Source organism: Abramis brama (genome assembly GCF_963993115.1).
Source record: "Abramis brama genome assembly, chromosome: 1".
Classification (NCBI taxonomy): Eukaryota; Metazoa; Chordata; class Actinopteri; order Cypriniformes; family Leuciscidae; genus Abramis; species Abramis brama.
In genome coordinates this window covers 57,133,177-57,149,332 of record NC_139963.1, presented here as the reverse complement: position 1 = coordinate 57,149,332, position 16,156 = coordinate 57,133,177, and the positions used below count along the sequence as shown (strand labels likewise).

At 39.0% G+C, this 16,156-nt stretch overlaps 1 protein-coding gene across 6 annotated transcripts in view; it reads right to left on the bottom strand.

Moving 5' to 3' along the window:
* LOC311076416 (uncharacterized protein) overlaps window positions 1–2,043 on the bottom strand; it is an 88,519-nt gene extending 86,476 nt beyond the window's left edge. For 2 of the 6 annotated variants that reach the window (XR_014604662.1, XR_014604663.1), the window contains exon 1: window positions 541–1,928. Coding sequence is in view for 2 of the 6 variants with exons in the window: in XM_084104634.1 (XP_083960760.1) it covers window positions 541–702; window positions 1,943–1,961 (181 nt within the window). In the remaining 4 variants the exon portion in view is untranslated. The other 4 variants (XM_084104634.1, XM_084104637.1, XM_084104636.1 and 1 more) reach the window with 4 other exon arrangements.
* Between the last annotated feature and the right edge of the window lie 14,113 nt (window positions 2,044–16,156).

Here is a 16,156-nt window from a genome sequence, read left to right as displayed (position 1 = left end):
CATTTGAAAAAGAGAGGCGCTGTAGAGCACTATTTGTTTGAATGCAAAATACTATTTCACCGCTAGATGGGAGAAATTCCTACACATTGTCCCTTTAAGGGCCGTTCACACTAAACTTCTCCTTCCATTGACTTCACACACATGTGAAAGTGTGACACAAGAAACACAAGATCAAGTGAATTTCACTGCGAGAAAGAACACAAATGTTTGCAGTAAAGTAAAACATTCGTACATTTTGGAATTATTACTTTTTGTTATATGTTTGTACAAATATGCACAAAATTCAGGTCAAATTCTGGTAAAATTCTTACAAATTGTAAACCATATATAAAATAAATGTAAAATAAAACAGTTAAAATATTTGAATTGAGTTTGACCTGATGTTGACAATCAATATGAAACCTCCCTTTACTGACCATTTGAATAAACTTTTGCAGCCATTTCATAGTTGAACTGATTATCTAAAAGTGATGAAGTGCTTGAATGTTTCTAACATGAATGTTCTTCAGCATCATGAATGAATGTAGAATAAACACCAACCTCTTTGTTCTTCAGGATCTTCAGTGTGTTTCATTCTGCAGGGTTCTGGATCACTCATGTTCTCACTGTCCTCTTTAATAAATTCAGTCTTTGCAGATTTCAGCAGTGGGAGGAGCTTCACTGATGATGTGACTGCTGTGGGAGGAGCTGATCTGCCAAAATCTAAAATATATCAGTTACAGTTTTTTTTTTTTTTTTTTTGTGGCTTATGGACAACAGAATATAATAATGTAAATTCTCCCAAATATAAATAATGGTAAGAAAAACAGTTGAAAGCATAAACAGAAATAAACAGAGGCTACATATAGTAACCATCAAATACCCTCAGTCTGCTGACACCAATGAAATGAGCTTTACGTGTCAATTTACAGGAGATCTGAAGACATCAGCATAATAAATGAGGTGAAAACAGGAACTATTGTCATGAAATAAAGAGTGTTTTCAGCAGATCTGTTAATATTGATGAGCCTCAGACTATCAACACTCATTCAACAAGCCATTCAGGATCATCAGCAGATCATCTCACTTTATTCTAAGTGTTTGCTGTTAGAAACACATTATGTGAGTCAGGATAGATGACTATAAAGCTATAATGAACTATACTGAAAGACAACTATATTAAAAGACAATACTGTATCTCGCAATATTACACACATAAAACATAAAATATGGCAAAAACAAAAACACTGTTGACACTCAGGTAGGCCTAACTACCCTACTAAACCATAAAATGTTCCAATATAGTTCGACATTTTAATAACTAGGCTACATTCATTGCAATAATGTAATTAGAGATCATTAACGTGTTACAGTTTTGTATAAGTTACTGTTCAGAAACTGACAATGATTATAAGTTCAACAACTGTATTAAAATAAAGAGCACCACAAAACAATATTGTTTAGTCTATATCAAACTGTATTCATATTTATCTAGGCTATAGACCTATTAGCATTTATGTAGCCTATAGCCTAAGTTTAAAATAGCTCACGTGGCTCACTATTGGCACAAAGTATTATTTACAAAGTATTTATCAGTATCTGTTCCTGTATTAACAAATCTGATCTGCTAAAGATGTGAAAAGAGTAACGCTAGACATAAAACGGTAGCAGCAATTCCCCTCACAGATCTCTAAGTTTAACTCTTCACTCGACATTCAGTAACAGTTCTCACACAAACATCGAGACAATCACACAAACGAACACAAAATCGCTCAGGTCTGAATGAACTGAACATATTCTCCTCATGCTCGCTGCTGCTGCACTAAATGTTTATTTCAGTAGGAAGACGCCAGAAAAGACGCACAAATATCGCTGTGATCGATGAAAACAATACAGAAATGAGTCTGACGCTTAATCAAACTGTATAAAGTGTGTGTGATGGTTGTGTAAATATGAAAAATACCGTGAACTGCTCTCCTCATCTCAGAAGACTCGAAGCTGAAACTGAAATGAGGAGGAAGAGACGTCGCGAGCGAGCGGTGGCGTCATCGGCCTCCAACGCATGCGCGAACGGAACACCCCCGCAGCCAATAAGGGCCACCGATAGAGTTCATCCTGTATTTTACTGTATTTTAATGATTATTTAACTGATGATGTAGAATAATACATCAACGAACATCATAATATATTCAGCACGTGGTTTCAAAGGTTGTTAAATACATACATTAGCCTAAATCAGTTCATTTGATCACCTAACATGCATAATTTAATTGCCTCAAAACCTCAAAGCCATTAATAGGTTTAGGAAGGATGGTTGGAAAACAAGCATATATGTGGAGAAATAGAAACTGTAAGCCATGCTCTAATCGACTGTTTATGTCATCGTACAGAAAGAAATCTCATGAACTCAGAGCTGTTGGAAGTTTTCTAAAATCATTACTTTGCACTAAGAGACAAAACTTTTTTGCACTTTTTAATTATTCAAATGAACTGAGGAGCTCAGCAATAGACCATTGTAGCGACTACCCAGCCGGCACATGACCGACCTTCAACGTTGAAATATGGTTTGACACAATGTTTAATGCTTAACGGTTGAAAACCAACCGGTACATGACCAACCTTCAACGTTGAAATATGGTTGAAATAATGACAGTTGTTGTTTCAATGTTGAAACCACGTTCAAATAATGTTTAATGCTAAATGGTTGAAAAAGGGTAATAAAAACACTTATAAATCAACTTTGATTTTTTTTTTACAAGATCTATATGTTGAATATCTTAATGTATGTACAGAATAAATAATTTCTGCCTTTTAAATTATTATTAAGATCATCATTATTAGGGGTTCAAGCATGAAATGCTGAAACCCTACTGTAAGGATTTGTAAAACACATCGTGCAGGCCAAACCATAAGGCCTAGAGACTTGAAACCTGGCCAGATGGTAGGCCTCAATTTGGGGACAACCTATCAGAGTATGACCCCGAATGGCCCATAGGTGGCGATACAGCAACCAAAAGTTCAAAATTGCTCATAACTCTTAGACCGTTTGTCCCAGGATCAAGTGCCTTATATCGTTGGAATCCGTGGCTCAAGGCGGACAAAATGGCTATCTCTGATTTGCTTGCCCTTCAGGCTCCAATTTCGAGTAAAATGACATTTTTTTGAAAAACCTATTTTTGCTAACTTCTCCTAGGTTTTTGGTCCGATCGGAACCAAACTACTGCAAGAATATTCTCTGGAGTCTGACAATCAATAATCATCCAAAAAAATCTAAATTTAAATTAACGGTCGATAAGGGGAACCAAAATATTTGATGGCACCAGGGCCACTTTTACTAAAACGGTTATAAATTGTGAACGGAAAGAGATTTTTTTGCTAAACTTGGGATACATCTTCCTGAGCTCAATCTGAGATCACTTGAAAAAAATCGCAACAATTGGCCACTAGGTGGCACTATAAAACGGTAATAACTTGTGAACAGAAAGAGATATTTTCGCAAAACTTGGGACACGTTCATGAGCTCATTCTGAGGTCACGTGAAAAAAAATCATGACAATTGGCCACTTGGTGGCGCTATAAAATGGTTGTAACTTGTGAGCAGAAAGAGATATTTTCACTAAACTTGGGACATATTCATAAGCTTAATCTGAGTTGACATGAAAAAAATCGTGACAATTGGCCACTTGGTGGCGCTATAACAGTGAAAAAAATCATGAAAATAGCTATAGGGGAGAGTGGGGTGATTTGTGCCAGGGGGGGAAGTTGTTCCACCCTTGTTTCTGGAAAACCATAGAAGAAATTGGTCATGTGACCACATAATTTTGAAAAGCAATCACTTTTACTCGTCCTCCAAAGAAGAGAGACACATGGCATGAGAGTTAAGCATATTTTAGTGCAAAAAACTGTTTTTTCCCTTTCAAAGTAAAATTTCTATGATTAAGGTTTTTTGATTGTAGTGTCTGAACAATTATAGACAAGTTTGAAAACAATTCACACATGTTTCAGTGCTTTAGTACGCTACACAATGAGTCTATACAGTTAGCATGATGTTAGCTCTTAACTGCTGGATCATGCTAGTTTTTCAAACTTGTGGGTCTGGGGTGATTTGTGCCAAAGGGCATGGGGTAAGTTGTGCCAGATCCAGACCACCTAGAGACCTACATACTCACAGGGGATAATCTTGAGAAGTGAGGAGATGGGCATGCCTCATCATTGTTTTACTTGGGCCTGCCTGTTATTTGTTTAATTTAGCTAACACTGATTTCAGTTTTGAGTTTGCACTATGTTATTAAAGAGAAGTTTTATTCCATTTTTAAGTGGCCTATGTCACAATATGATGTTTAGAAATTAGCCTAGTCACTTTATTCTTATATGTTACATAATTGACAGACAGCGCTATGTCAACAGGCATCTATTGCCAAAGCCTTTTTGCCTGAAATGATTCACAAATATCATATATTGTGTTGCTATGGTGCTCTAAATGGTTGCTAGGGTGTAGCTTGATAGCTTCACAATGATCCTGAGAGACTGATTGGTCGTCTGAGTAAAATGAGCCTGCCCCTTGTCTCTGTGACACTGTGATCCAGAGTTGTGTTCAATACAAAATCCCTATGCAGTTGACCATAGTAGGAAAAACGCATGCTATGGTATTCCAGGGTGACAATATCTAAATAAACCTTAAATGAGTAATTTTGTATTGAATTTATCTTGCTTTCATATAGCAGTATGGTTCATACATTAAAATGTTCTGTTTTACTTCAGAAAGCACTGGCACAATTTACCCCAACATATTTCCCCAAAAGGCACAACTTACCCCGCACCAGGGGCAAGTTGTGCCATGAGACCACTTTTTTTTCAAGAGCTATATTTCTGAAACAATTTATTTCAGATCCAAAGTTATTGTTCTCAGGGATGCACCACATCCTGAAATATATGTACATCCTTAAGTTGAAGGCATTACTGCCATGGCCTCACTTTAAAGTCACTCTGAGTAAAAATTGGCACAACTCACCCCACTCTCCCCTAAGCGCTCCCAACCGTTAGTCTACTGAAAATTGGCATGCAGTGTCTTTGTCCAGGGTGCCATGATAGTCTATGAGAACATGTATCTCAAAAAACTCAGTATATGTCATTGGCACAATGCCTTGAAGGAGCCTTAGAAGTTTCAAGCCAGTGTTTTTTCACAGACTCCTGAATCCTTGCCGAGTCCAACAATACCCAAACATGCCAGGTTTCGCCTTATGGTTTTTGTAAGTGTCACTTAGAGCTTTAAAAAATTGTGGTTATCTTCAAAGCCGTTAGTCCGATCGAGACAACAACAAAAAAACTGACAAAAAAATCAATTAAATCCAATCAATTTCACCCATGGATCATTTTGATGCTCTCACATGTTTGAAACGAACAATGATGGATTGTGATGAAATTTGTTTTGAATTGGGACTGGCGAATCCCCGTCCATACTGTCAATGACCGTTCGCAAAGACCCGCCCACTTTAGTTGCTGTTGCTATATCTGACAAGCGACGCCACACTCACAGACACACCAAGTTCTCACGCAGTGAAAAATACATTGCAGATCAGAGAGGAGACTGCGCGCTGACAGACAAGTACTTTTGACATGAAACAAAGTCTCACCTTTCAAATGTAGTCATTTTTTAGAGACATTTAAGCAATAAATACCGTTTTGTGACTCTTTAATGTGTCAGACAGATCGCTGTAGACTCAAGGCTCAGTTAAAGCTGCTCGTGAACCGATCATCTCTTCCTTCTAGTTAATTTATAGCATTAAAATAATAATGAATGAACATAAAAGGAATGTTGTTTTAAAGTGCTAAGACGTCAGTACACTTTGTTTTTCAAATTTAAATCCTCCAATGTTAATCTACTAACTCTCCTGACTGCTTTGTGGGACAAAATGGCGGATTATGATTAGTCAGATCGCCTGTCAATCAAACTCCCTGCGAAGGGTCAATTGAGAATGCCCGTGCGCACTATCCTGATCTAATCGACAACTTTGCAATTGCACATAGGAAAGCCCGGAAAATCCCGCTATAATGTAAGAGAGCATCTTTTTCATGTATTTGGACCTAGAACTAACAATGTGTTATGGTGCGCTGTCACCAGTGTGTTTTTGTTGTTGTTTTTTTTTTTTTTTTTTTTTGGTGAGCATAGGCTACTCCTGATTTTGTTAGTCATCTCATCTCTTATATGCTGTGTATGATCATATCCTGCCCTATTCATGGTAGCCTACTCGCGGACATTGCGTCATCAATGTCATCAATTGCGTCATCAAGGGGCCCTCCCTTGATAATCCTACTTAAGGGCCCGGTGTTGGCTCGTTACGCCACTGAATATAATTGTCTAAACTCCTTATCAAAATTACATATTTACAACAAATTTGACACATATATATGGACACACTTTGAGTACTACTAATAAAAGTGGTGGAGATCAGGCAAGACTGTAAGAAGACTCAGGCAAAAAGGTGCTATAACTGTAAAAACGCTTTAAAACCATATATTTCCTATGGTAAACTGCCTGTATTGGCTGTAAATTGACTTTTTCATCTATGATGGCAGTTGTTAAATGCTTGCTAAATAAAACTTAATGTCTTTTGATGCTTGTGTGCTTAAAGGCCTTAAAGGCCTTAACTGCTTGAACCCCGATAAATGCTGCTTGCAGATTTAATTATTTTATTATCATTTTACATTTTTATCATGAAACCTTCTCCTCAGCAGAGCAAGAACAGTCGAAGTTTATTCAGAATTTTAATGTTTAATTAAAACGCCAGGGAACACCTCAAAGTCTGCAAAAGCCAGGAGAGAGGGCTGGCAAAAAGTAGCAGACAATTTAAATCCGTTAGAAGTGGCCATGTTAGATGTTTTTATCACTTATTAGCCTATATTTTTGTATTTTAATAATTGCATAATTATGTTGATCATTGTAATGTCAGAGTCACCACACTAGAACATGGTAACAAATAAAAGTGAAGTACAAAAATATTCTACATAATGGTAATTTTTATTTATATAGTGTCTTTTATAAAAGGCACTGTTAAATAAATGGTTGTCTGATTATAAAAGCAACCAAGAAAAAGGCTGAGAAAAAAAGAAAAAAGATCTTAGTAGCCTACACTGTAAAATCATTTTTGCTGCATTAAATTAAGGCCGTATAGTAATTTTAACTGTTAGATCTTGAGTAATGATGAATTGCTTTGACTTGTGAAAGTGAAAATTTATGTTAATGTAAAAATATTTTGCCATGAGTTATTGATCACATTTTTCCAGAGTGTAGTTCATTGTAATGATATTGGCCCTCATTTATCATTCTTGCGTAGAAATGGGCGTATTTGTTGGCGTAAGATTATGCTTACACTCCTCTCACCACCTGATTTATAAAGCTGTGCGTACCTTTGAAATCCAGGTGTACGCAATACCTGCGCTTGATAAATGCCACGGCTGAAAACGATCGTCATTAGAATAACACGCCCCTATATATTCAAGTCTCCGCTTCCCCCACGCCCTCATTTTACGCCATGGACACACGGAAGACGGCAAAGAAGAGAAACTTGGATGAGCAAATGACCTATCACAATGCATTATTTTACAGCACGTGTTTTGAAACAATTAGCATTTAATTTCGCATCACTTCACATGTATTGGGGTGTACAATAGTGATGATGATGTGATGTGTATGGAAGCTTCAAGCTTGTTTCCACCACTGAATAATAAATAAATAAATAATAATAAATATAATTGCGACTTTTTATCTCACAATTTTGACTTTTTTTCTCACAATTGCGAGGTATGAAGTCAGAATTGTGAGAAATAAAGTCACAATTCTGAGAAATAAAGTCGCAATTGCGAGATATAAAGTCAGAATTACATTATATAAACTCGCAATTATGTGTTATAAAGTCAGAGTTGCGAGATGTAAACTCGCAATTGTGAGATAAAAAGTCGAAATTATCTTTTAAAATGTTTTATTTTGTGGCGGAAACAAGCTTCCATAGATGTGGAGTACCATTCATTCACATTAATAATTGCATGACAATTTGTAATATTGTTCTACTTATTATTGTGATTTTTATTACTAATGATGCTTATTGTTATTTAGAAGAAGAATGTCGTTATTATTATTATTATTTAAAGAAGAAGAATGTCATTTTTATTATTTTGTCAGTCTGAATTATTTTTTGGTCACTGAAAGCCTTTCATTACTGAACCCAGTCCGTGCACACCTGCCGGGCCTAACCCTGAAACGTCAGGTAAACCGCACAGACTCGCAACTGAAGGAATACATATGCCTATGCCATACACTGCAGTTGTCAAGCCCCTCCTGAAAAAGAGCAATCTGGATAAGACCATATTAAGCAACTATAGACCGATCTCAAATCTTCCTTTCATAGGCAAGATCATTGAAAAAGTTGTCTTCAATCAGCTGAACAAATTCTTGAGCTTGAATGGATCCTTTGACCATTTTCAATCTGGTTTCCGACCGCACCACAGCACAGAGAAGATAATAAACGATATTCGCTTAAATACTGATTCAGGCAAATTATCAGTGCTGGTACTACTCGACCTCAGTGCTGCATTTGACACTGTCGTTCATAACATACTTCTTGACAGGCTGGAAAACTGGGTGGGGCTTTCTGGGATAGTCCTAAAATGGTTCAGGTCATACTTAGATGGGAGAGGTTATTATGTGAGTATAAGAGACCATAAGTCTGAGTGGACATCCATGACATGCGGAGTCCCCCAAGGCTCAATTCTTGCACCACTCCTGTTCAACCTGTTTATGCTCCCAATGAGCCAAATAATGAGAAAGAACCAAATCTCTTACCACAGATATGCAGACGACACACAGATTTACTTAGCCCTATCGCCTAACGACTACAGCCCCATTGACTCCCTGTGCCAATGCATTGATGAAGTAAACAGTTGGATGTGTCAAAACTTTCTTCAATTAAACAAAAGCCCCTTTCACACAGCGCTTTGAACCCGGGAAATTGCCGGCAAATTGCCAGAGCGCCTTCTGTGTGAACGCAAACTCGACCCGGGATTTATGCCGGGATCGATGCCGGGTTGGGGACCTAGTAACATTGCCGTGTTCAGTTCCGGAACGCGCACTGTGTGAACAAAAGCCGTAATAATGCTGTGTACGTAGTGATGATGCTGAAGCCGGGATCGTTCGCCAGCTGTGAAACGGTACATTAAGCACAAGTTTATGATCGATTCAGAGAAAAAAAAATGCACAAGCGTGGTTTCTTGAGAGAGATCGCAGCTCATACGCAAACTTAAGACGCTGCTGAGACATTTCAAGACTCTCTGATTCCGGAAAATCACTGGCAGTGTGAATGAGCCAAAATCAAACGAACCCGGTTCAAATCCCGGGTCACTTTATCCGTGTATTTTCCGGAATCTCTGTGTGAAAGGGGCTAAAGACAAAACTGAAGTCATTGCGTTTGGAAACAAAGATGAAGTTCTCAAGGTGAACGCATACCTTCACTCTAGGGGTCTAACAACTAAAAATCAAGTCAGGAATCTTGGTGTGACACTAGAGTCAGACCTTAGTTTCAGTAGTCATGTCAAAGCAATAACTAAATCAGCATACTATCATCTGAAAAATATTGCAAGAATAAGATGCTTTGTTTTCAGACAAGACTTAGAGAAACTTGTGCATGCTTTCATCACCAGCAGGGTGGATTATTGTAATGGACTCCTCACTGGCCTTCCCAAAAAGACAATAAGACCGTGTCAGCTCATACAGAACGCTGCCGCCAGGATTCTGAGCAGAACCAGAAAATATGAACATATCACACCAGTCCTCAGGTCTTTACACTGGCTCCCAGTTAAATTTAGGATTGATTTTAAAGTATTATTACTGGTATATAAATCATTCAGTGGCCTAGGACCTCAATACATTGCAGATATGCTCACTGAATATAAACCCAACAGATCACTCAGATCACTAGGATCATATCAGCTAGAAATACCAAGGGTTCACTCTAAGCATGGCGAGTCTGCTTTTAGCTATTATGCCAGCCGCAGCTGGAACCAGCTTCCAGAGGAGATCAGATGTGCTCCTACTGTAGTCACATTCAAATCCAGACTCAAAACACTTCTGTTTAGCTGTGCATTTACTGAATGAGCACTGTGCCAATGCTCGTCCGACTGTTTGTACAGTACTGTATTTTATTTTATTTTTCTTAACTGTTTTAATTATTCTTATTTCTTTTATTATTTAAATTTCTTCTATGTAAAGCACTTTGAATTGCCATTGTGTATGAAATGTGCTATATAAATAAACTTGCCTTGCCTTGCCTTGCCTTGCCTTACAAATCAAATGCTTGGTAAAGTCACACAAATTAAACACTGAAGTTTATAATTACTATGCTGTTGTTGTTTTTTTACAGTGGGTCATAATATATCATATCTTTTAGTTTGTCAGTGCATTTTGTGGTGTTAGGAATTGTTTTTCTGCGCATTTCCGCACTAACTCAAAACGTGCGTACCCCACCTCCTGAGCTGGCGTAGGATTTGAGCGTGCCGTACGCCAACGTCCATATTGATAAATCTCAAAGTCACCGTGGTTTTGGGTGTACACTGGAAATTTGGTGTACACACTTTTGATAAATAAGGGCCATTGTGTTTTCCTCTTTTGTGCACTTTTACATAATACACCAACACTTGTATCTGTTCCCAAGAAAGTGGTGCTGAAATATGTGCAGTAAGTGGACATTTTCTAACTTTCCAAAGGAAAGAAAGTATAAGACTTTGTAATGTCCATTTGTTTCCATTGCACTGGATAGTTAATAAAGCCTCTCAGATAACTGTCATATGGAGGAACTAGCCTACCTGCAAGTGCATAAATAACTTTACTTCATTTACCGGTATACTTGTATGCTTTATGGCTGCAATATAAGCTGCAGGATTCCTCATCTACAGAAAGGCCTACAGAAGAGTCTGCACAGAGGAGACATAGGCCTACAGGTGGGCAGTGTATAGCCAACTTTTCCTTTTTTATTTGTTGCATGAGGCATGTGTCTAATATCTCTTGTTGCAGGCACTTGACCACTGGCTTTTCTTTACAAAGAACAACTGAAATAAAACTCAAGGAACTAAGCATATTTGTCTTTTATTAAACATTTAATGAAAAGTTTTTTTTTTTTTTTTTTTTGGCAGTGTTGTGTAATATGGCACATGCAACAATGTCACAGGCCCTGTCAGGTGTGCAACCCTCAGACTTTTCAGACACTGAAATCTTCCCTTTAGCCAAAGTTCATTTCATTGTGTGCCCTTGTCCTGGCTAGAGCTGCATTGTAACTGGTTTGGGTCAGGGAATGGGGTCATAAAACACCTGTCTGCAGGAACATGTCATAATCACCTATGAAAAAATGCAGTTCTGTTAGGATCAGCATAAGTGTATGTAATACAGTGAGCTTGATATTTAATTGTGGAACTTTCCTTACCACTTTCAAATAATGTGCATAAATCTGAATCTCTGAAAATTCTAAAGTCATGCACAGATCCTGGCCATTTTGCTTTCACATTTGTGATATGGAAGATTTTAGTCAACTGCCTTTTTTTTTTTTTTTTTTTTTTTTTTTGATATAATATTACTAATCTGGAATATTAAGAATCACAATAGTAAATAGGCTTAATTTTACAGTACAGTTACACTTTACTTACCGAGTAAATTGTCATGTTTTCCTTGGTAACGTTGCAGGACATACAAGGTAAAAAATTGTGACTATATGAAAAAGGGAATTATCAGGTCATATGGTACAATTTCGGTAATACCATGGAAATAAACAAGGCTTCATTTTACAGTACAGTTGCACTTTACTTACTGAGTAAATTGTAAAAACATTTGCAAGAACATACCCAGTATTTAAGATGTGCCATGACATTAGGGAAAACTGTTCCTGCGGGGTAGTTACCAGGTAAGTGTAAGGTAAATTATTTGATAAACCCTCTATAAATGGGTGTAGCAATGAACAACAACTATGTAAGACAATGCAATTTACTGGAAACTACCGTCTTAATATCAAGATAGTAATAAATAAACATGGACTGTTACCAACATAACCCTAGGATAACTACAAACCTAACTTAATTGATGGTAACCTAACCTAAATAATTGATGGTATCTGGATGACCAGCAGTACAGCAGTGAAAGTGATGACACTGAAACAGGCTCCTCTTCCGATGAAATCAGTGACTTAAGGAGTGATTTGGCGAAATGGGTGGTTCGGAACAAAACAACACGGACATCTCTAGATGAGCTCCTTTCTGTGTTGAGAAAACACAGACATCGGCTGCCGAAGGATGCCAGAAAACTTTTGGGGATGCCTCGCCATGTAGATGCACAGAATTTGTGTGGTGGTCAAAATATGTATTTCGTTCTTGAGTCTGGGCTCACAGTACCCAGAGAAAATCATGTCCTTCTCAATTTTAAAACTGTTGTTCAAATCATCTAATATCCAGATTTGGCCAATTCTGTGTAGTGTAAAGAGGTTTAAGCCATTTGTTGTTGCCGTGTTTTGTGGAAATGGAAAACCCAATTCGGTGAGGGATTTCATGTCGGAATTTCTTGAAGAGCTCACTAGGCTTCAGCATGATGGAATTTCATTCAAAGGTGAAACCTTAAATGTCAAGGTCAATGTTTTCATCTGTGATGCTCCAGTGAGAGCTTTTTTAAAGTGCATAAAGGGGCACAATGCCTACAATAGTTGCGAGTGATGCACTATTGAAGGAAATTACGTGAACCACAGGTTGGTCTTCAATTACCAACCACAATTACCACTTTGTCGAGAACAGAAGAGAATTTGGTAGTTTGTCCTACCCTTTCCACCAAAATGGACTCTCACCCCTTGTAGATGCAGGCTTGTCATGCATACAATCTTTTGTCTTGGATTACATGCATCTGGTCTGTCTAGGGGTGGTAAGATGCTTACTCGTCTTCTTGAAACAGGGTCCCAGAGAGTGCAAAATTTCGCAGAGGCAAATTCGAGAGATTTCATCCAAGCTTGAGTCTCTCAACGGAAAACTCCCAAGGGAATTTGCCAGACAGCCACGTTCTCTTGCTTCTCTTGAAAGATGGAAAGCAACCGAATTCCGGCAATTCTTATTCTATACTGGACCTGTTGTTCTTCGTGATGTGTTGCCTGACAGCTTCAACCACCACTTTCTAACACTGACCGTTGCCATGTCCATACTGTTGGACGCTGATGATGACACGAGGAAGGCATATACATCCTATGCTGAAGAGCACTTTTATAAAACATCTACTAAACTCTACAGCCCTGTCTTTCCGTTGTACAATGTGCATTCTCATATCCACTTGGCAGAAGACGTTAGACATTTTGGAACGTCTTTAAACGAGATCTGTGCTTTTCCATTCGAAAACCATCAGCACAAGCTAAAGAAGAGTGTCAGGAATGCAACAAATCCAATTTCACAGCTTTCCAAGAGAATCACTGAGATGGATAATGCCAAAGTTCATACTATACCAGCACCCCACCGGGCATCTGTGTCTACAAAAACAAAGGACTCCTGTTTTATGGTTGAAGATGGCTTTGCATTTGTCAAAGAAAAGAGATCTGATCAAATGTGTGTGTGACTTGTTCCACCTTGACAGTTTAGAGAGTTTCTTTGACAGTCCATGTGATTCCAAGCTCATAAACATAGCCCGTCTAAAGGATGAAAGAAGACCGGGGAAAAGAAAGCTCATTGAGTAGAAGGAACTAAATAAGAAAGTGGTTTGTCTTCCCTATGGGAATGGATTTGTTCTTATACCGATGCTTCATGGCAGTGAAAGACACTAAGGCTCAATCCCAATTCTATTTTATACCCCTTCGCCTACCCCTAACCCTTCGCCTACCCCTTACCCTTGCCCCTTGAAACAGAGTGTCAAGGCGTAGGGGTGAAAATATTCCCCTAAGAAATGGGACACCACTACTACACCATTACATGTCATTATACATCGTCGCTAGCGCCTACATCACAGGAGATGCGCCAATGTTTATCACAAACTTCCAAGATGCCATCGTCAGCTGTAGTCTTACATGAGTTACAGCTATTTTTTTTGCATTTTTCTTCTGAAGTTTGCAGAAAACAACAGAGATGACGATATCTTCGACGCCTAATATTGCGTTCACACCAAACGCGAATAGAGCGTTTGGCGCGAGTGATTTCAATGTTAAGACGCGATTACGCGCATCTGGAGGTCTTGTGTCGCGAAATGATGTTTTATTAACAAGGTTCGGGAGGAACACGTTCAGGTAATTAACACAAGTGGAGAGCACTCAGCAATCAATGGTAAGAGGTGTGTATATATACTCAGCAGTCTCACCTCATTCCATTGACAGTTTGCAGCATCCCTCCACCACCCCTTCTCCACGCTTCTAGTCCTAAACACTTACATACGGGGGGAGTACTCTGGGTTCGGGCCAAACTCCGAGCTCGGAGCCCTCCCTCCGGACAGCACGCCAAATACGCATTAAACTTTACCCCTTCATTATATGTAAGTGTGAACTCGTGAATGAGGCGTTTAGTGCGGTGCGGTGGACGCAAATTCGCCTCATTCGCGCGTCCACTTCGTTTCAAACTTTTGCTTTTTACACGCGTCATATTGTTAACGAACTTTAACGATTTTTTTTTGCAACCGTTTCTTTGAAGAACATGACCGTAAATATGAACACAAGATTGAATGTGACAAAGAAAATGATTATTGGCAGTCATGTTGCCTCTGTAGCCGGTGTATGCAGGTACATTTCTCATACCCCTTCGTTTGAAGTGTGGTCCCGAAAAATCTTCGTTTCAAGGGCTATCTGGCCCTTCCCCTTACCCCTACCCCTCCAACCAAAAGAGAATTGAGACAGCCCTACCCCTTCACGTGCACACGCAAAACAGAGGGGAAGGGGAAAGTAAAGGGGTAAGGGGTAGAATTGGGATTGGCCCACAAAGAACCCAAATTAAGATCAGAAGAACGGGTTCAACAGCTTTATTCAAGCCATCTTACTACTCTCGTCTCAATTTTCTTTTCTAAGTTTTCCTTTATTTTCCGTTGTGAGTCTCGGTTCTAAGTTAAGTTTTGCGGCAAAGTTTCAGTCCACGTTTCTTCTGCAAAGCCAGCTTCAAACAAAGACTTCCATCAACCCGCCAGTACACCACGTGATTGGCCGCCTCAGACCAGGCACGAGGAGACCAGCCAATGAACAAACGGGAAACCCCCTTTCTGACAGAAGGGAATCCCCAAAAGCAAAAATGAGCAAGTACCTCCAGACTCTTAAGCTGAACTGGTGTATTGATATAAATTTAATAACCTGTCTAAGAAACGATAGAAGTGTTAATTAATGATTGATGGTTCGTTCCAGGTCATGTCTTATAAGTGCATATAGAATCTTGAGATTTCATCATCTCACTCTTAAACCCATTCTTTCCAAAATCTTTCTCACTCCCTTTCTTCAGCAACTTGTATGAATGTGTGTGTATGCGTGTGCATGTGTTTGTGTTAGATATTAGTTTTATGTGTTAGTATATAATCAATAAAGTATTGTTTGTATTTGAAAAGAGATTACTTGTGTTATGTGCTTACGGATTTATTGTCTTGAACTTCGATCTAATGGCGCTTTTCCATTACCAGTACCGGCTTGACTCGCCTCGCCTCGCCTCGCCTCGGCTCGGCTCGGCTCGCTTTTCGTTCCGTTTTCCATTGCAGATAGCTAGTACCTCCACAATAGTACCTGGTCGTCATAGCGACGCCGCAGGAAACTGCCATGACTTAATCTTTTACGCGAGACGCGCGAGACACACCCGCTACCCACACACACAGGACAATGGAGGAAATCAGGTGTACCGGTATGCTGTTTTTGGATGTTTTTGCTGTTTTTTTTTATTCAGGATACTGCGTCGCGTGCAATGATGACGCAGTGAATAGTGATGATTCTCTCTGACCAATCAGCAGTCTACCGTGATTTCACGTCACATTTTAGTATCGCCTCAGCTCGCCTCAGCCCGCTTAGAACCTCGCCGGGGGTGGTACGAAAAAAAGTACCTGGAAGCAGGTACAGGTACAACTTTTACACAGTGGAAAACCAAACAGAGCCAAGTCGAGCCGAGCCGAGCCGAGGCGAGCTGGTACTGTGTAGTGGAAAAGCGCCATAAGTTACCGATG